This window comes from Orbicella franksi, chromosome 3, assembly GCF_964199315.1.
Source record: "Orbicella franksi chromosome 3, jaOrbFran1.1, whole genome shotgun sequence".
NCBI classification, from domain to species: domain Eukaryota; kingdom Metazoa; phylum Cnidaria; class Anthozoa; order Scleractinia; family Merulinidae; genus Orbicella; species Orbicella franksi.
The window spans coordinates 29,132,914-29,152,524 of record NC_138147.1 but is presented as its reverse complement, the minus strand read 5'-3'; the positions used below and the strand labels follow the sequence as shown (position 1 = coordinate 29,152,524).

The 19,611-nt window shown below is 38.2% G+C and overlaps 3 protein-coding genes and 2 pseudogenes across 4 annotated transcripts in view; 3 read left to right on the top strand and 2 right to left on the bottom strand.

Annotated features, from left to right (window-relative positions):
- The window catches only part of LOC145481889 (lactadherin-like), a 490,145-nt gene that overhangs the window by 213,386 nt on the left and 257,148 nt on the right, over nt 1-19,611 (bottom strand). The window lies entirely within an intron of this gene.
- LOC145481878 (matrilysin-like) lies at nt 3-3,135 on the bottom strand. Of its 2 annotated transcripts, XM_081460440.1 has the most exons (6): nt 3,024-3,135; nt 2,405-2,778; nt 1,615-1,928; nt 1,320-1,364; nt 607-709; nt 3-89 (listed from the first exon to the last, which is right to left on the bottom strand). In XM_081460440.1, exons 1-5 carry the CDS (start codon nt 3,099-3,101, stop codon nt 609-611), a joined length of 912 nt encoding a protein of 303 aa, XP_081316566.1. In that variant the 5' UTR covers nt 3,102-3,135; the 3' UTR covers nt 3-89; nt 607-608. The 2 variants fall into 2 exon arrangements, with proteins under 2 accessions (XP_081316566.1, XP_081316565.1); XM_081460439.1 differs by lacking the exon at nt 3,024-3,135 and having other exon boundaries at nt 2,405-2,874.
- Nucleotides 4,992-11,208, top strand: LOC145481879 (matrilysin-like). Its single transcript, XM_081460441.1, has 6 exons — nt 4,992-5,076; nt 5,554-5,927; nt 6,431-6,744; nt 9,062-9,103; nt 9,663-9,770; nt 11,035-11,208. Exons 1-5 carry the CDS (start codon nt 4,996-4,998, stop codon nt 9,761-9,763), a joined length of 912 nt encoding a protein of 303 aa, XP_081316567.1. The 5' UTR covers nt 4,992-4,995; the 3' UTR covers nt 9,764-9,770; nt 11,035-11,208.
- On the top strand, nt 15,473-18,697 carry LOC145481892 (uncharacterized; annotated as a pseudogene).
- LOC145481891 (uncharacterized) overlaps nt 19,605-19,611 on the top strand; it is a 1,053-nt pseudogene continuing 1,046 nt past the window's right edge.

Genomic DNA, 19,611 nt, shown 5'->3' with positions numbered 1-19,611 from the left:
TACATCGATCGTTTATTCAATGTTTCAAATCTGCTGATCTGGAAAAGACATCGTTTTGTTGCGAAGAATCTCCATTGACTTTCACTGAGCTGTGAAACGGTAGAAACGTACAAAATCAGACTTATTATATCACTGTGGTTGTAATAGCTCCGCAAAGGGACATTTCTCATGTTTTAGACCAATAAGTTTCTAGAGCGTAACCTTGCAAGCCTGCCTCTCCCATCCCCCACCCCATATAATCTGAAGTTCATGTATGTGCGGCGAGGATGTGGTTAAGGGAATTTTGACACTTTTTGGTGTTAAGTATGGTATACGTTCTGACCATTTTGGCCTGAAATCGATAATTTTTGCGCTCTCAGAAGAACATTAACAGGGTATGATCTTCAGATTATAAAGCGATTCATTGTCAAACTTCTAGGCAAATCGAAGCCTTTTTTGGCTCACTGGGAACATTTATAATATACTTTATTCCGTGGGTCTGAAAAAGGGTGTAAATATAAGGAACAGGAACCCCTTAGACGAACTTTGGGATCACTCGGAATGCTCTTAGTGTATTTGGCAAGAGTGTTAAATTAAGAAACGTCTCCGAGGAAACTAGCTCCTAACCTTCAGCACCTTCCGCATGTCTTTTTACAATTCGCTATCACGTAGTCATTTTCGTAGCAGAGATACCCCCAAAGGTTGCATTGCGGATTTCCATCTTCGCAAACTAAGAAAGAACCAAAACAACAGCGTGAACTATAAGGGGATATGTTATTCTACAAAGTCTGGCCTAGACGTGATCCATCAAGATAAGTAATTCTGCAGACATGACCTGTGTGTGAAGTGGGTGCTGGTCGACCAATGCCCCGTAAAACCCGTCAAGAAGTGTTCATCTCCACCCCTCCCCACTCCGGAAATAGCGGAATCTCTTCTAGACAATACTGACGGGGGCGATTTGGATACATCTTAGAAGTCAAAATTCGTAGGATGATACAGATTAAGAGGTAGCAGGAGCCTATGGTTTCCTAGCTGCAAAATCTAAAACGGCTATCCCGCATTTTTTTTCTTTTCTTTTTAGTTATCAAGTCCCCCTCCCACCTTCCAACCCCCTGCACCCCCATGACTTATCCCCAAATAAGCAGATCAGAACATTCAGGGAACTTCTGTCAGTTTGCAGCGAAGGAATATGGGTTCAAACAAAACCGAGCTTGCATTATGCGGGGGACAGCTTTTTATGCAGATTTTTTTCCTTGAATGATTCGAATGAATCACTTACTGCCTCTGAAGCTGGAGAACGACGGAAATAGACAAAAATACATTGTTTAGATGATACTTACAACCACCGCCACCACCACCATTTGCACCTCCGCCGTTTCCATAACCTGTTAAACAAAACATGGCGGAAATTAAATGTTACCAGCTGCAAGATCATTCGAAATAATTAACGTAGGGTTTTAACGTAGGGGTTTAATCGTGTTAATCAATAAATGAAGCTTAATATTTAACCGGCAGACTTTTTCTAAAACGTTAGGGAAAACTTTCGTGGGTGTCGGAGTAATTTTGAAACTGGATTCGACTCTAGTTAATGACGAGTAGTATATTTCGTTTTCACATTAAACTTGTGCAACATACCATACAAGTATTGTATGCCTGCGATGTCATCAGAATGGAGCCGCATGTTAGGAACGTATCCTGTGTAGTATGGATACATGATGGCGTCACGTACATCGGAATGATCAAGACCAAGTGCGTGCCCGAATTCATGAGTGGCTACCCATAGTAGATTAGTTCCTCTTGACGTTCCATCTGTATATGTCTCAGCCTCGTCAAAATGGGCGCGACCGTCTTGTGGAAAGAAAGCGTGTGCCAAAACTTTTCCCGCACCGTCAAAGGGGTAACCGCACCTCCTTTCACCCCTTACCCCGCCATGAGAATTGTATCCAAAACTAGACGGAAATGAAAAGAACAACTGAAATGAAACAACAACTTGTTACTATTCTAACAATCACAATTTAAAACCGGCATCAGAATATTTTACCATGCGCATAGTTTTCAAAGGTACCATTTGTTCGACGTTTTGCAGTCACAGGCTTTGTTTGGAGAACTAGGTTAAGAGGTTCCCTTCGGACATTATCAATACCTCAAAATCATAAATACACAGACCTAGAAATATCCTTGTGAGTGGTGGCGTAAAACCACCTTTTCCCCATAATTTGAAATTCAAATTTGTCGAAATTACAGCCTTGCAGCATAAGCTCATTACAATATCTACGACAGCGGAATTTATCATGCCATTCGTCAAGCGAACAGAAAATGTGTACTTGTAAATACAGGTTGGGGGAAAGAAACTTGGCAACTGTAGATAAATTGTGAAGCGCAGAAGAAAAAATGTAAAATAATTGAGTATTATATAATTATGTACCTTATCTTTAAGTCCGCTCTTTCAGGACTGTTAGTTCTTGAAAAAGACAACGCCGACACGTCGGCCCAGTATTGCAAAGCTTTCTGAAAGATGCGTTCCTGGGTGCCTTGAGGTAGATCCCGGCCAAACTGAATGTAGTAAGTCAATCGGGTTTTTCTCCACTTTGAACCTATTTTGTAACGTCGCACTCGATCGCTGCCTGCTGCGTCATCCGGCATGCCGCATCGTGGTTTCTTCATCTGACGAATTGTCGCACTGTCAAGTCTACCGGTCACTTTGAGACCAGCAAAACGCTGAAAATGCCTGATGGCTGAGTCGACGTCGTGATTTCCAGATCTTGAAGTCGACAGATAATGGTACTGGTTGAGAAAATTCTGCAACAACAGCAGACAACATACTGAGTCGCCTACTTGGAAAAAATCTAAGATAGCTAAAAGAGTTTGAGAGGAGACCATGTAATCATATAACTTACCATGGCAAAAAAAAATAACAACACCACCAACGCCAACAACAACGTAACAACAACGTAACAGCAACAACAAAAAGAAAACAAAAACAAAGCAAACACATATTTTATGGGCAAGTAAAAGTACATTCTCTAGCAGTTTTCTCTTCTTACCATTGCCATTGTCTCATCATCCCTGGCCTGAGTTAAGGCCAGCGCCCCTAAAACTATAAAGAGTACTAGCGACAACATGTCTTCCAACCCAACAGTCTCACTTTCCCTTGTGGAGCAGTGAGTTTATATGTCAACTGATGTTAGTTTAGGACAGCTGATGATATTGCATTCAATCCCTTGTTAAATAACTTGCTCTAAAAAACGCCACTATCTATCTCTGTATAAATAACATAAAGGTGATACTTGTTTTGTCAATAAAGGTTACGTGATAAAATTATATTAAAGGAAATTGTTTTGAACGCCATTTGGGCAACTGATTTTCGTGTATTTTTCGTTTTTGTTTTTATTGTTTTTGCTTTGCGATAACAAGATTACAGGAAGAGACACAACATTACTATCTGGCTCAAGATAACCAAATATATCTGTTCTGTTATATTGGTCTTCAATTTCTCTAATTTACCGTTCAGTGACTCAAACCTTGGTGTACGTCGCATTTAATTACAACATGGTAACTCTGCCCGAGAGATAGAGAGTTCATGAGTTAACATTTAAGAGATTCAAAAAGTGAAATTTACACCATTCCCGTGGTACATGTGCATGCAATTTGGATACGAAATTGGACGTATACAGGGTGAATAATAGTTCGAATTACTTTGTGTAAGAGGTATGTTTGTCAGGCAGTAAATTGCATTTAATGTAGCCTGACGCTGAGTTACTGAAGAGAACTTATTAAATTTGTATTACATCCTTGAGCGTATTTGCTACAAACGGACTTCATTTCATAAAAAGAAAGAAGGTAGCAAGCCTCATTTATTTAGTTGCTTCAGCTGGTTTAAGAGTTCCACAGTATGTCAATATGCTACGATGTGTGCATGGTAATCAACACTCATCTTCGCTATCAAAGAGAGACCTTTGGCTGATGCGCTCTAGCTGAGATGTATACATGTATCTTTTTATTGATGAAACTCTCTAAGTACATGTAGCAGGGGGAAAGTTTTGTCTCTTGGTTAAACATTTTCACAAGTTCCAATTAATCGACGGTTGACGTCACGAAATTAAATTTGATAAATTTCATTATGGCTCAACATGTTTAAGGTATTTAGCTGGTACTGGTGGTTTGGCAGAGGGAAAACAACACGTCTTAAAGATTAAAAAAGTAATAAAAAGGCAGCCAAAAAGAACAAACAAAATTAAAAACAAAAGAAAGAAATCTCCTCGACATCAGGAATAACAACATGTCCTACAAACATCTAATCGCGGACAAAACTGAAACAGTAAAATAGTTCAAGTTAACATTGAAGTAAAATCATTTTTCCTTTTTTTCTTTTTTAATTCTTATGTATATACCTCTTTTCTTGGAACCATAAACGAATATAGTTTTATTTGATAATAGAAAAATAGACATCGAAGATATGACTGACCAAGATTGCAATACATTCTAGTGACTACTATATTGTAGTTTTGTTGGCAGGTTTAGTTTTAAATTTCGTGAGGATCAAAATTTAATTTATATTTGGTATTAGAAAAACGGGACATCAAGTAAGAGATAGTCAGCTGTTACAGGTGCTATACAGAGAAAATGACTGGATAAATATCAGACATACAAACAGACTCTGAGAATTTTTCTTCTCTTGATCAAGAAAGAAAACAACTACTTTACTTAAAGTTGTTCTACTACTTTGGCCTTGTCATATAATTTGTGTAAAAACAGTAGTAGTAAAAAAACATCAAAATTTCCCGAGCAGTTTCAAAAATGAAAAGAAAAATAAATATTCCCCTATATGTAAACAGCTGATCAGAAAATCCAATAAAACATAGTGTAAGCCCGAAGTTTTAATTTAACACCTTTACACAACTGTTTAAGAAAGGAAAAACCACTTGGCATGAATTGAACAGATGTGACAAGGTAAATATAGTTTGGCATAAAAATGCAGGCCAATCCCTAACTTACTGCAAGGAGTTCTGCTCCAAAATGTCGTCTCTACCGCTTTTGGTTGTGCTGCTCGCGGCTTTTGTGACTGTCAAGGCAGAAGACGAAGAAACATTCGCGCTGGTAAGAAAATAAGGGAACTGGTAACGTTTACAAACGGTACATATTAATATATATGTGGTTTGCCTTTTTTTAACTTTGCTATACCAAGAGTTGCCGTCTTGCCGACTAGTGCTGAACCCGTTGCTGAAATTTAGAGATTAGCAAGGGTGACCATCTGTGCGTGTATATATCTTTCTGTTTTGCTTTAAAAATGATGTCCAATGGTGAACAACAGTTTCTTCAAGACTGTAACTCTAAAGAAATTGAAAAGGTTACGTTAGAAGTTGAATCAACATTCAAATTTGGAAATTCGATCGCACAAAAATACATCCATTGTGCTACTAGCTTTTTTCGATAGATATGTATGGAATCACTTAATTCTAGATGACCAAAGACAGAAGCCATGCAAAAGACCAAAGTTTCACAATTTTCTTTCTTTCTTTCTTTCTTTTATTTGGCTCTGTTTCTTTCTTTCTTCCTTTTTTGACAAATCATTAGAACTACCTCAACCAGTTTCACTACCTCTCGATGTCGAGATCCGGTAACCATGACGTGGAGAAAGCTATCACCAACTTTCAACGCTTCGCTGGCCTGAAGGTCACTGGTCGCCTGGACGGAGCCACGATAGATCTCATGAAGAAGCCACGCTGTGGCATGCCTGATGACGAAGCTGGCGAAACCCGTTTACGCCGTTACGCAACATCGGGTAAATGGAGGAAAACGTCCCTGACGTACTACATTCAACATGGCCGGGATCTAAGTAGAGATCAACAAGATCGTATATTTGCAAAAGCATTGAAATACTGGGCGGATGTATCTTCATTATCTTTTAGACGAGTAAACAGTCCAAGTTCAGCGGACCTTAAAATCAGGTAAGTATCATAGTTTCACGAGGTGGAAAGAACTAGTTCTTGGCAAGCAATAAAATGCTTTGCGATGATTCCCCTGCTTGATCAGCAAAGTTGCAAATAAACGTTATTGAGCCGTAGCAGCCTCCTAGTAAGAAACGGTACTATCTTTATTTCCTCAATTAAAATTTACCTTCGATTGCATCTCCTCATAAGCAGCATGTTCTTTTACATGGTCTTGACTGGTTAAAGGTAACGGACAATACTAAATCTAGATTTATCGAACTTGACCAATAAATTTTTCTCCAAACCGCGGGACAAAATGAATGAGTGAATGAATGAATGAATTGAGCACACCTAAGTAAAGTCAATAGCTAATAACTAGTTTACAAAAATTAATAAATAAATGTTGAAGTTGATAAATACTTATTTACAGCATAATAATAAATACTGTAAAATAATGTGCTCTACGCTATGTCTATGACAAATTACATGTAAGCTTCATCTTCAAATTTTGCCATTCTTAGCTTCGGAACTAGAAGGCACGGTGGCACTAGTGCTGAGCGCACCTGTGGAAGCCCGTTTGATGGTCCGGGCAAAGTGTTAGCCCATGCCTACTTCCCTTCAGATGGCCGCGCTCATTTTGACGAGGATGAGACGTACACTGATGGGACATCAAGGGGAACAAACCTTCTGTGGGTTGCTACCCACGAATTTGGTCATTCGCTCGGTTTGAAACATTCCGACGTGAGAGGTGCCATCATGTACCCCTATTACACTGGTTATGTTCCTAACATGAGGCTTCATTCTGACGACATCAACGGCATTCGATCTCTTTACGGTAGGAAATTAGTAAAAGTACTGTATCACCACAAATGCACCCTTAAAGCAGCCACGTCAGTCTTTGCACACCTTGAAAAGTTTAGCCTACATTTTTCAAAGTCGACGTTTGCAATCCGTGTTTATCTTCTCCACCCTTAACTATCCTTGCTCCTTGATGGTTTATTATTACCTCTTTGAAGTTTTTCTATCTTAGTAAACTACTATTTTCTGGTTTTCTTCATTACTTGGCATTCAGTACATGAAAATTAGGAAATGTGCGTTAGCCAAATGGATGTTTCAGTTTATTCATGAATTGCTATCTAATGAAAGCTTATTTTTCTGAACAATTAAAAACCTTTTTCAAAGTACACCCTGTATTGTAGCCAACATTTTCCAGTGCTGGAAATAATTTTTCTTGTTTAACAGGACATGTGTCCTTTCAAATCTTCATTTTGGTCGGACATCTTATCAATTTGACCGGACATTAATTTGCATAATTGATTAGCATAATTAATTAGCATAATAAAATTTATTGGCATACTGTAAAGATTTTCAATACAAATCGTTCAAAACTGCATTTAAATTTGATTTATTTATCATTTATGATGATTATATGACTTAATCTACAAGATGACTGCACGGATCTCTCCTGGTTATCTCCTGATTATATGTTCCTCAAGCAAACCTAGTTTCCTATTGAATTTTACCATTAAAGAGAAACAGTCAGCTTTGGGACCACGCTGACCTGGACACTAGTTTTCTCACTTTGAAAAAAGTTCACCTCAACCTGAAATCAAAGTACATCTAGAAATCTACTTCAATCTTTGCAGTGTTTTTCTTGATTTTCAATCGTTCACTGAAAAACCTGTTTTCGAGTGTGCTTTTGCTCAATCCTATGATATTATTTTTATCATACTTGGTTAAAAACAGTATGGATCGCGTCTCTGTGATATGCAAATTAGCTGTGAAATGGTATCTAATGCACATGTGCTCCAGCTGAGTGTGTCCCTCTAAAGCAGGATCCCATCACTATTAGTGTACAACTAACCCAATTATTCCTGTCCCGGCGTTTTCACAGACCGATCTACTTTTAGTTTGAATTTACCGCGAATTCAGCCCCCCCCCCTCCCCCCCCACCCCCAGGAACCTCCATGACCAATCCCAAGCATGGACTTTATAATTTCACCAGAAGATTAGGTCGACATGTCCACCTGATGCCGCCATTTTTCTCCTTACCGATTCGCGCTCATATAGACCGGAACTGACCTTTTTCGTGGGAAAAGAAGCCTAAAAATAGACCGTTCTGTAAAAATACCATGACATAGGCTTAGTATGGGAGTTGCACACTCCTAGTGCTGGGCTCCTGACCAAAGTTGACTCAAGGGTACAAACATGAAGTGGTAACAGCATATCGCAATGCACGTAGTGGATAATAGGGCGATTTCTGAAGAGTATTTTATTTGGGGGTATAAGAAAGATGAAGACTTCTGCTTTATGGGCTCCTGGATATGGCTCAAACTGTCAGAGTCAAGGGCCTAAAATGAAAAAAAAATCTTGAGTTGCCATTTGGCAACTAAGTGATAACAATCAAGTAGGAATTTTACTCAGAAAAGAACACAATGCGACTTTTTTGGTCGCTAATTTTGTGTTCGTAGCTAATGTAATATCCGTGAAGGATTCATGCATTTTAAGAGACACAATCGGTAGGCATACATGACATTCTCAGTGCTCAAGGGTTTGCAATGCATTATAGGGCGATTTCAAATACGAGCTGCCATTTGCAAGTTTTCCGATGTGAGGGAATCCTTTACAGCAAAGCAAAAGGATAGATTGCTTTCTTTTCTTATGTTGAATGTTAGAGAAGCAAAAGTCTTTCACTATGTAGTTCAGGAAGGACATAATGTCTGAGAAAATAACCGTTATTGATCGTCAACACAGAGAAACGTAGTCGCCATTATGGTAGCCTTTGAATGCAGACATAATTTCGGCTGTCAACCAGAATTTTTGGCCGCCAAAGATAAAAATTTTAGCCGCAGTGACGACCGTACCGATCGCAATTTCGAGTCTTTTAACGATGTATCTTTTAACGATCATAATGTGAAATTGGCCGGACATATTCAAAATTTGGTCGGACAATGTCCGATGACCGACTGTTATTTCCAGCCCTGTATTCTGAAGTACAAATTACTTTGTTTGCATTCGACCCCATAAACTATAGTTACGCAACACTCATATACCGGTCCGTTTACGATAGCTCACTTCGCTACCTTTGCCACAAGGTAAAAACCCAACGTTTTCTTTTAAATCATGCATTTAATATTATTGTATCATTTTAGGTGCTGGCGGAAGCGTAGGCGGCGGTGGAGGAGGTGGAGGTGGTAAGTAATGTAATGAAATCATGTTTTGATACAAAAAAAGGATTTGAATGAAATTAATTAATGTCAAAAATGATCTTCAGAAATAGAAAGACCTAACGACTCCCGTCCTTTGATCTAGTGAATTGGCCTCACTATGTTAAGAGGAGCGACGGTATGATTTTCAATCATTATCAAGTGGAAGGGAATGACTGACTTTGGCAGTACGGTTTACTAACTTTGAGATTTGTGTTTGTTTAGTTTTATCATTATTATTATATGACTGAGTGCATGACTCATTTAATTGCCTTCATTATATGACTTAACTGCACGAGCCCTTAGGCGGGTGCAGTTTGAAGAGATTTTCAAGTAATACTAGTAGTGTAGATCCTCAATTGCAATCGCCTTCATACGATCACTGATACAACTTTTTGCTACCAAAGAAAGTCAAACATTACGTTTGTTTATGGAACCTTTTACACCTCAACCTCTTTTGATATGCAACTTTCAGTCTGCACCGTTTCTATCTTTTAATAATATTTAAAGAAGAACATCAAACTGCATCGATTGTTTCATTTTGCAGGCTGTAAAGACAACAATCGGAATTGCCCCGGTTGGAGAAACTATTGCAGATCTAACGATTACGTCAAACGCAATTGCAAAAAAACATGCCGCTACTGCTGAACGTGAGGTAATATATATTCAATACATATTCAACATGCATGATCAAGACTTGAGTCTATTCATTGCTAGCTTTCGTAAGACTAACTAAAACAAAAACAATCCTCAAGGATCACAGGAACTTGCAAAATAGGAGGCACAAAAACTGGAGCATGTTTGCAGAAGCTTATTCTTTCTGTGTGAAGTAAGGTTCACCTCGTACTGTTGTAAACCATCATCCCCACTTGCGTTTATTCGACTAGACTCCTTTGTTCGCGACATGGTATTAAAATCTTGTGAATGAAAACCATATCTGGCTCTTAACCTGTAATAATTTAGTATTGGCACCTATTATCGGACACTTAAGTTTCATCACAAAATTCTTACTTCGATTTTGATTAGCTACTTGCAGTGTTTGATTTCATTTTAGTGGCATTTTTCGGGACTACTCATGTAACGTAAGTTGACTTACAAGACCAACTGTCGGACATCAAATCTATTCTCGGACGCCTAAACATTTGCCGAGCGGGTGACTCATTTGTGATGAGAATAACAACAACAAAATATTCACTAACTCCTCTGACATTCGTCAAACCAAAATAGCCGTGTTTACTTGAGTTTGTATGGAATTTAGGCGGCTGTCCGACGTCTGGTGTTCCTGGCCAAGTTAAAGCAGTTCGATATTGCAGCGGTTAACAGTCAAAACATAAGCTCACAAGGCTCCTGAGATACAACATGCCGACTGGTTTTACGCCCATCGAAGATCGAAGGTTTCGCTCTCAAGTTTGGAGTGTTGTTGTTGTTGTTTTCCCGCAAGGTTGGATTTTGCACGTGTAAAGCAGGCACCATTTTCTTCGCAAAATACCAATCGCGACCTTTTTTGTCAGGGAACCACAAATTAAACGGATCTGGATAAAAATGGATCTCTAGATTCAAGACGAAAGCTGCTATTGAAGGAATAAGCTGGATTTGGCTTGACGAAGTTTTCTCCTAGACTTCAGAGTCTTTTCCTCGGCTGTCCGAGGTTTTGTCCGACAATAGGTGCCCGACAACCACAGCAAAACCAATCTTCTTCTTGCCGGGGTTTAGTACACTTTCAGCGAAGTTTATAACTTGATAAATCTAACATTTGGTAGAAAGATCGATGTCTTCTTATTACTTGAAATTGTTACATAAACGGTGAAACAAAGTTTGGAATTGAATTAATCAATTGCCAGCCCCTACAGTCTTTTGCATTTTTTTTTCCCTACGCTAATGTCGTTTGATTGTTTATGGTGTACGTCTTCATGTTGCAGGTGGTTTATGGAAGCTCGAGGGTAACTACATTTACAGGCTTATGCAATCACCAGAATAATTAGATGTCTTTGGCGTAATGTAGCTGTAATTAAAATTACTGGTTCATTAAAGCCTCACAGAAAACGAATACATGTAGTTTTGATTCTACTTGTTTTATTTAAAATTTACTTCTCCCCTTCTATTCGTTCATGCCAAGGTGACCGTCATTTACTTCTTACTACTTTGCGTAACGTGCACTAAAGAACGCCATATAATAAGTCGAGTTTTTCTCGTATTTTGATTGGTTCTTGGTGTCGATGAAATATATAAAACAGGTCGATTCCATGTTGTCGTGCGTCTGTTCAGTAATAAATTGCAGAAAAAGTCAAAATTTATTAATGCAGTAAGAACATTAGTGACTCGTTTGGCTATCACCTCGTGTGCCACCCTTTAGTTCTTACCACATTTCGACGGCATTTGTGATCAATTACTGAACAGACGCACGACAATATGGAATTTATTTGTTAAATATACCATTTGAATATCTCGGTTCTGTTTCGCTTATTACCAAAATTTCCGAACGTATTTTACAAAAGGTTACTTACAGATCAACATATAGTTTAGTCTTCCACATGATTATCACAAACTCCATATGGTTGAAATGAAAGTCACATAACTAGGCCACTATCATATTAAGAGATGATTAAAATCTAACTGAAGAAGGTTTAAAGGTAGAATTTTTCGTTCAACTTGACTGAACTTCATCAGCCAACAATAAAAAATTTACAGCTATTGTGTCTCTTCAAAGACTGTCGTTGATAAATGTTCCAGAAATTATTTTATGTTTTAATACCGATCCAGAGCAATACAACGATTTGGTTGAGTCGCAATATACCCATTCTGATACCCAAATACCGTCCTATGATAATACATACTGGCCTAGAAATTTCTTAAAGAGAACACCTGCATGTTAGAACTTTAATCCTATTCTGACTGAATAAGAATAATTAAACAGTAAAATCGACTGAGACCTAGAGGGTATGAAGTAAACCCAGGCAATGTGATAATTTTGACTAACAGCTGCTGAGAGATCTTACTCAAAGGCTACAGGCAACGTAAAAGTTATGACACGATCGAGTCTCGACCTTTGGCTGCTATCGAGTGGCGACTTAGTGCAAACTAACTTAAACCAGCTCATGTAAATATTTTTTTAAACTTACTTCCCAGTAAATATTCTTTTAACGTCATTTTCCTAAAAGTTAATTCCTTGGCGATTATATCCTGCTTGCCTTTCCGTTACAGTGTAGGATCGAGCTTTTTTCTGCATTCTCTATCTTCCAACGTCGAAACACAAATAGTTACTGAGTTTACATGTTCTCTGTTTGGCGATTAAGGTTCGAAAATAGAACTTCTCAATGATCTCAATCTCCCAGTATTATATTTTCAAGGAGGAGGTGATAATTAGACTTGTTGCCTCTTTTAATTACGAAAAGTATAAATTGCCAAATAATATTAATAATTCCTAACTAACTGATGTGATATTATAAAGAAAATCTATACGCATCCATACCAAGGCCATAGTTTGGCCATCTTCGCAAACGGCTACTCCAACCAAAAAAGTGACAAATATTACGCAGTCAACATTGTTTTGACTTCGGGAGCAAGGTCTGGATAAAAGTGAGCATTCTAAAAAGTGACTTTGTTATTTATACCAAAAAAGGGCCAGAAATTGCTCCATACAGTAAGAACAATAAAATACAATCAGTCTACTTTTGTGTAGGTGTGTATGGATATAACTTTTCAATTTACATGCGTAGTAGCTGTAGACTCAGGCTTCATAACATAATGCAGTTATCAGCCGGCTGAAAAAGTCTTGCCGTTTTCAGACGTCGTCAGATCAAGTCATATCGCAGCTATTCAAATAGGCGTTTTGTGTTACATTTTCGTTGGGTGTCGACATTTCTATGAGGCATGTAAAAGACAAAACGTTTAAAAAACCTCATTTTGTGTTAAACTGAGGTTCCCTCTACACTTCTTACACTTCACAACAAGGCTCTTTGACTGAAGTGCATTCATCTTGTTTGGTAAGATGCACTTGTTTACTTCCAAAGAATTCAACTTTTCTCTTTCGTTAAATAAAACTGCCATTATATCTAACAATGGAGCATTCGATGTATTTGCACATTTCAATCCAGAAGATTTTTCTGTTTGCATTCTGAAACTTACTTTTTTGTTTCGCTTGAAGGGATCGTTTATTAATCGGCAAATAAAGTATATATTATACCTTTTTAAAAATTTCAAATGACACGATATACTTTGTTCCACCAACAGAAATTTAACTTGCCGATAAAATTTTCACAAACAGATAAATTAAAGGCCAAAAAAAAAAAAATAGAGATTAAAATACCTCGTTTATATTCCGATTATCAAAATATCAGTTACCCTTGTCCGTGCCACGATCACGTTTACCATGTGATCACGGTAGGTGTTATCAGCCGAAACCGAAGGCTGAGCCTGATAACACTAACCGAGATCTTGATTATTTCGGATGTCACAAAAACCGAATCTAGTAAAAGTTTTATTATACATTTGTTTTAATGAAAATAACGACAAACGCATTATCGCACGGAACGCAGTTTATTTCCGGCAAGCCATGTTCTTACTACGCTGTCCGTGAACTTTACATTGCTCTTGTAAATCATGCATTACTCATTACTCGGATTACTCACTAATCTGCTAGCAGATTAATGAATAATCTGTAGGCTTTTAGCCAATGAGAAGACGGATGGTGATTATAATGTATAACAATGGCCATAATTAGGTGCCTTTGCTTAATAACATTTTACACAAGGTCGTACAATATTATTCACCATTCGAAAATAAAATCTTATTTTCGTGCCACTGTGTGATATCCTTTATATACTTTATTGAACCTCGACCTATTAGGAGCTTTTCAGGACAATAATATCGACATAAATGTTTCACCAATAAGGGCTAAAATATTTTTAAAAACTTAATTCATAAAATGTTCATATAGATTAAAGGATGTTAAAAAAGTATAATAGTAAATAAAACTAAAAAAAGCTTGACAGCCCCATTGAAAAGTCATAAAACTGAAATCCGCATTTTCATTAATCACTTTCCCTTGAAATAACAAGCTGTGACTGTAAGGTGTCCACCCAGTTACCGAGATTTCAGTCCATTTTCACAACCGTGATCTTGGTAGCTGGGATCAAATATTTCACAAATCAGCACTATGACCCAGTTACCAGGACGAATTATTTTTTTGACAAAATGGCTTTCGCTATCACAGCAGTACAGGAAATATGCTTGTATGTATTTTCGCCACAGAAGTATGCAAAATGCTCGCTAACAGTGGCGGATCTAGGGGACGGGCCCGGGGGGGGGGGGTATTATTTTAGATAAAAAAAAAAAGAAGGAAGAAGAGACGGCAGGGCAAGCGGGTGTACGCACACAAAAAAAGGTCTGGATCCGCCACTGGCATTTGGGGTGTGTTTCTGAAGAGGTTTGAAAATAAATATAATACCAAACAAACAAACAACAAGGTTTTTAAACCTGCAATAAATAACAGCACCGACATTTATTTTCCAGAATTCCGAATGCCCATCACACGTTGCCCAAGAGCTCAAGGCACACTTCGGCGCCCTTCTTGTTTTCGCGCCCTGCTAGCAGTGAGATCTCAGCAACCGCGACGACAATTTTCGCATATGGACACTCCAGCCTGGTACCTGAGGCAAAATGTTTTTTTTTTTTTTTGACAAAACAGCTGGGCGGCCAAGATGGCTTAAGTTTGCCAAGTATGCATCTCCAATACAGAAGTACTTGAATACGCTTTTTTTAAAGTTAAAAAGATTGACAAAACTACGATAATCGCGAATGGTTCAACTTTTTGTTGGCACATATTGGTTGTGTTTTTTTACTTTCATCACGATCGACCGGGCTGAAATTTGCCATATTAACAGACGAAAACATTTACCCCAGTCAACCAGGCTCATATGAAGAGACCCTCCGTAAGAATTAAAACCTGCAATTCGCAACAGCAGGGAATAATTTATTTTCTAAAATATGTCTAGTAGTTTTAACGGCAAGTATTATAAGTAAATTCCCATGAAGATCAGGCTTTCATTTTCGCTACAAAATCATCAGAAGCCATATTATAAACTGCCTTGTACAAATTCCAAACAGGTATTTGGCACTTGGTATGTCTTTGTTTAAGTGAAACTCACTCCATGCCAAACTGTTTAACACATCTGAATGGTTATTTCACTGCTGTTTAGAGAATTCTGAATGTTTCATTCAAGATGAAGCTTCACATTTCTTCTCCCTTTTATCTTCTTACTATGCCTTAGACTTCACTACTTGCAGTTTTCTTTTAATTTAAGATTTCCGAGAAAAAGAAAAAAAAAAAAAACTAAGCAAAGAAATAGAGACAGGGGATTTAAGGTTTTTAGGCTGTTTTAACGGCTGTTTTAGCAGCTCTTCCTATTATATCCTTACAGAACTATCTGACAAAATACCAGTACATCGCAGCAAACAGATCATCAGGGAATCATAACGAAACCATGGCGATGGAGAATTTTCAGAAGTTCTTCGGTTTGCCGGTCACAGGTGAACTGGACGAGGACACGATGTACGAGATGACGAAACCGCGTTGTGGAGACCCGGGTGTTGACATTAGCGGGGGGCGCCGAAAGAGATACTCGTTGACAGGAAGTAATGGCGGAAAACCTCTTTCAAGTATTATCTCGCTTACGGGAAGGATATGTCACACGCTGATCAAGCTAGAGTCATGAAAAGGGCTTTTGCACACTGGAGTTTCGCAGCACCACGCTTAAAGTTTACTAAGACTGACGATGTTAACCAAGCTGACTTCAAGATCAGGTTCGACGCTGGGTATTATTATTATTATTATTATTATTATTATTATTATTATGAGTCCTTGAAGTCTTGCCGCTTTTAACTTATGGTGCCGAGTTCAATCCGTGAGCCTAGGGCAGTCATAAGTCTGCTGGATTACTTGATGGATAGAGTCCTCCTAAGTATGTGCGCAGTTCCAAGGAGAACGGTCTTCTGTAGCTCTGTTATTCTAATATTGCCTGGAATCTGTTCCCTTCTTGACAAGCCCGAAAGCTCCAATGATCACTGGGACAGTTGTTGTTTTCATTCCCCACGTTTTCTCGATTTCAATCTCAAGACCTTTGTACTTTGTGAGTTTTTCCATTGTTTTCAAGGAGGTGTTCCTTTCTGTGGGGATGGACATATCGATAAGCAGACAGGTTCTTTCCTTCGTGTCTTTCACCACTATGTCTGGTCTGTTTGCTTTTATCTCCTTGTCGGTTTGGATTGGCATGTCCCAAAGTATAGTCGCTCTTTGATTTTCTGTCACAGTAGCTGGTTCATGTTCGTAGTGTTTATCTTGTACTTTGATGTTATAGTGTTTGCATATTGTCCAGTGGAGATATGCTGAAGCTTTATTGTGTCTTTGTATGTACTCTGTCTTGGCAAGTTCAGGGCATCCGGAGACAAAATGGTCAACTGTTTCTTGAAATTGCCCACAGATTCTGCACATTGGGTCGGTGCCATCTTTCAGGATCTTGTTTCGGTAATAGTTGGTCTTAATGCATTGATCTTGGGCAACAATAATGAAACCTTCTGTTTCTGATTTGAGGCCAGGTGTACTCAGCCAATTGTGGGTTTTGTCTTGGTCTACATCCTTCTCTTTTGTTCTTTTTGGGTACTGACCATGCAAAGGCTTTTCTTCCCATTTGCTCTTGAGTTGTTCTAAAGCTTGGTGTTTGGCTTTCAGCTTGACCCTTCGGGCATAGGTCGTGGCTGGCTCATTCTCTGCCACTTCAGCTTCTGGTAAGCTGAGTTCTCGCCCGTATTTTGCAGCTTGATGGTATATGGACATTGTTTTCTTGCCACGGTCGTGATCCCTCGCAATTTTGAGGAGGTAATCATCTTTGTTGTTAAGATATGTGTTTAGGCCAATTGTCGTTGTTTTGTAGGTAATTTCTAATTGTACAAGACCCCTTCCACCTGCCTTTTTAGGGATATATAGCCTGTCCACGTCAGCTTTTGGGTGGTGCACTTTTGCCATCGTCAAGAACTTCCTTGTTTTTCTGTCTAATTTCATAAGTTCTTCCATTTTCCAGTTTATGATGTTGAAACTATAAGTGACGACTGGGACAGCAAGAGTGTTGATTGCGTCAATTCTGTTGGCAGCATTAAGTTCGGATTTGAGCACCAGGCGAATTCTACGGTAATACTCTTTCCGAATTTTCTCTTTCATCTTGGCATGTTGGATCCCATCTCCTTCATTCACACCAAGGTATTTGTAGGTGCCTTCCTGCTCGAGGTCTTGTATGGTGGTACCAACATCGAGTTCGATGTTTTCGGTTTTCACCAGTTTGCCTCCTTTGAATGTAGCTTTGGCACACTTAATTTTCAAGCTCAAATTTCATTCTTATATCATCACTGAAGCCTTTGAAAATTTTATTATTATTGTTATTATTATTATTACTATTATTATTATTACTATTATTATTATTATTATTATTATTATTATTATTATTATTATTATTATTACTGCAGTGTGTAAAATGAAAAACTATATATTGGGTAATGAGTCCAGGAACGTTAGGGAGACTAAATTGCTTTTGGTTTGGCTATTTTGCAAAGGAGGATTGAAATTGGGATAATTTTTGGAGCACGTGAGGTTTGGTTTAAACTTGCCTAGCCTAAGAAATAAAAATATTTTAAGCTCGAGATTTATTTGAGAGCGAATATTCTAACTGTTTTTGTAGAATTCCGACTAAAATTTATTTGAAATAAAGAAGTCCCAATATTTACCCGTTAGAAACTCACGCGGGGATGGAATTGTCCCCACAGTTTGACTCTTGCAGCTGTTTATACGGGCTCACCACCTCAGTCTATTGAACAACTGTTATGTTTTGAGGTCGCATCACAGCGAATTTGCTCCCTTTAGTCTTCATGAAATTTGAATTATCCAGTGATGTTTCAAGACCTTTGCTGAAATTTTGGAGAAACGGAAAAATGTTTCATTATGCGAACGACCCACAGCCCTTGTACATGGACACTAATGGCTGCTAGCGATAATGCGCGATAGGTCATCAGCCAATCTGACTACAGCATATAAAATAGTCTGCTAGTAGAATTCTACTAAAATCTTTGAGAAAGAGTTTTTATATAATTTTATTCTTCAGTTTTGGCGGAAAGACTCATGCAGGTGTTCCTGGTGAAAGACGATGTGAAGTTCGGTTTGATGGACCAGGGTCAATATTTGGACAAGGCTTTTTTCCTTCTGATGGACGAATCCATTTCGATGAAGACGACTATTTCACTGAAACTGGTACTACGACTGGGTGGTGGTTTTGGGCGAAGGAATCTGTATCCGTACTTTATGTAGCTGTACATGAGATAGGCCATGCGTTGGGCTTGGGGCACTCCAACGTTCGGGGCTCTACTATGTGGCCCACAGGAAAGACAGGAACGCCTAGATTAACTCAAGATGACGCTGACGCAATAAGAACTCTATATGGTGAGTGTGTATTTTTAAAAAAATGCCATTTTAATACTCTCTCTATTACCAAGCTGTATTAATCTTCATACCGGTCTTGTAAATAGGCGTGAGGAGTTCGATTTGGAGTAACCACGGCAAAAAAAAAAAAAAAAAAAAAAAAAAAAAAAAAAAATCAGTCTTACCTCATCTTATTTTTTAGCTTAAGGAGAAGGTGCTTGCTTGAATCGTAAAATAAGTGTTGTCATTCATCTGAGTTAAGAGCAATATAGATATAAGAAGGTTCAAGTTCCTAACAATCTTTCTTGTCCTACTAGGCTACCACTCGATCTCTGATAGGGTTATGATATTTTAGTCATGTATTTTATTATTAATATATATCTGGAATTCTGTCTATTCTTCATTGCAGGTTAAAAGTAAGCATTTTTGGAGGAGTAAAGATTGTGTCCACCTTTGCACCGATATATTCTAGGAGCAGAAGAGACAAATTTCCTTAGTTGTTATTGTGATGGCAATAAAACCTGTACTGTTATACCGTTTGCCTGCTTTTCTTTGCTCATTGGTAGAGTATTGGGACTTTGACACGAAATTGACATTAATGATTAGCCTAGGTCATAGGCTTCTGACGTCTGCTGATAATTATCATAATTTACAGAACGTTTATAGTTGCAAAACAAAGGAACTCATATGTTACAAGCTGGAATAAGGACCAATGGTTAATGAGTAAGAAAAATGGAGAAAAATGTCAAGTTGTTGCTTTTCATCTTTATTCAAAGTTGTAAACTTACGACTTGAAGCAATTTTTTAAATTTAATTACAACAATGAGGAAAACTTTCTTGATAGCTATCTTATTGCTAGAGAAACATTTCACACTGATATGTTAAGTACCACTTCTAATTTAAGGCTATGTTCACGAGAACTTCTAAAGTCTAGTCGTTAAACATCACTAATATTACCCTTCCCATCGTATTCGTCTACAAGAGCTAACTCGAAAAACAATGGCAAAGCAGATGTCTGATTACGTCCTTCACTGCT

Bases quoted from the DNA above. Each gene is read 5' to 3' on its own strand.
- LOC145481879 (XM_081460441.1), top strand. From the start codon at position 4,996: ATGTCGTCTCTACCGCTTTTGGTTGTGCTGCTCGCGGCTTTTGTGACT. The intron at 5,928-6,430 runs GTAAGTATCATA...TGCCATTCTTAG, and splicing joins TCAGCGGACCTTAAAATCAG to CTTCGGAACTAGAAGGCACG. The intron at 6,745-9,061 runs GTAGGAAATTAG...GTATCATTTTAG, and splicing joins CGGCATTCGATCTCTTTACG to GTGCTGGCGGAAGCGTAGGC.
- LOC145481878 (XM_081460439.1), bottom strand. From the start codon at position 2,859: ATGGTCTCCTCTCAAACTCTTTTAGCTATCTTAGATTTTTTCCAAGTA. The intron at 1,929-2,404 runs GTACATAATTAT...ATTTCCGTCTAG, and splicing joins AGAGCGGACTTAAAGATAAG to TTTTGGATACAATTCTCATG. The intron at 1,365-1,614 runs GTATGTTGCACA...TTTGTTTAACAG, and splicing joins AGGCATACAATACTTGTATG to GTTATGGAAACGGCGGAGGT.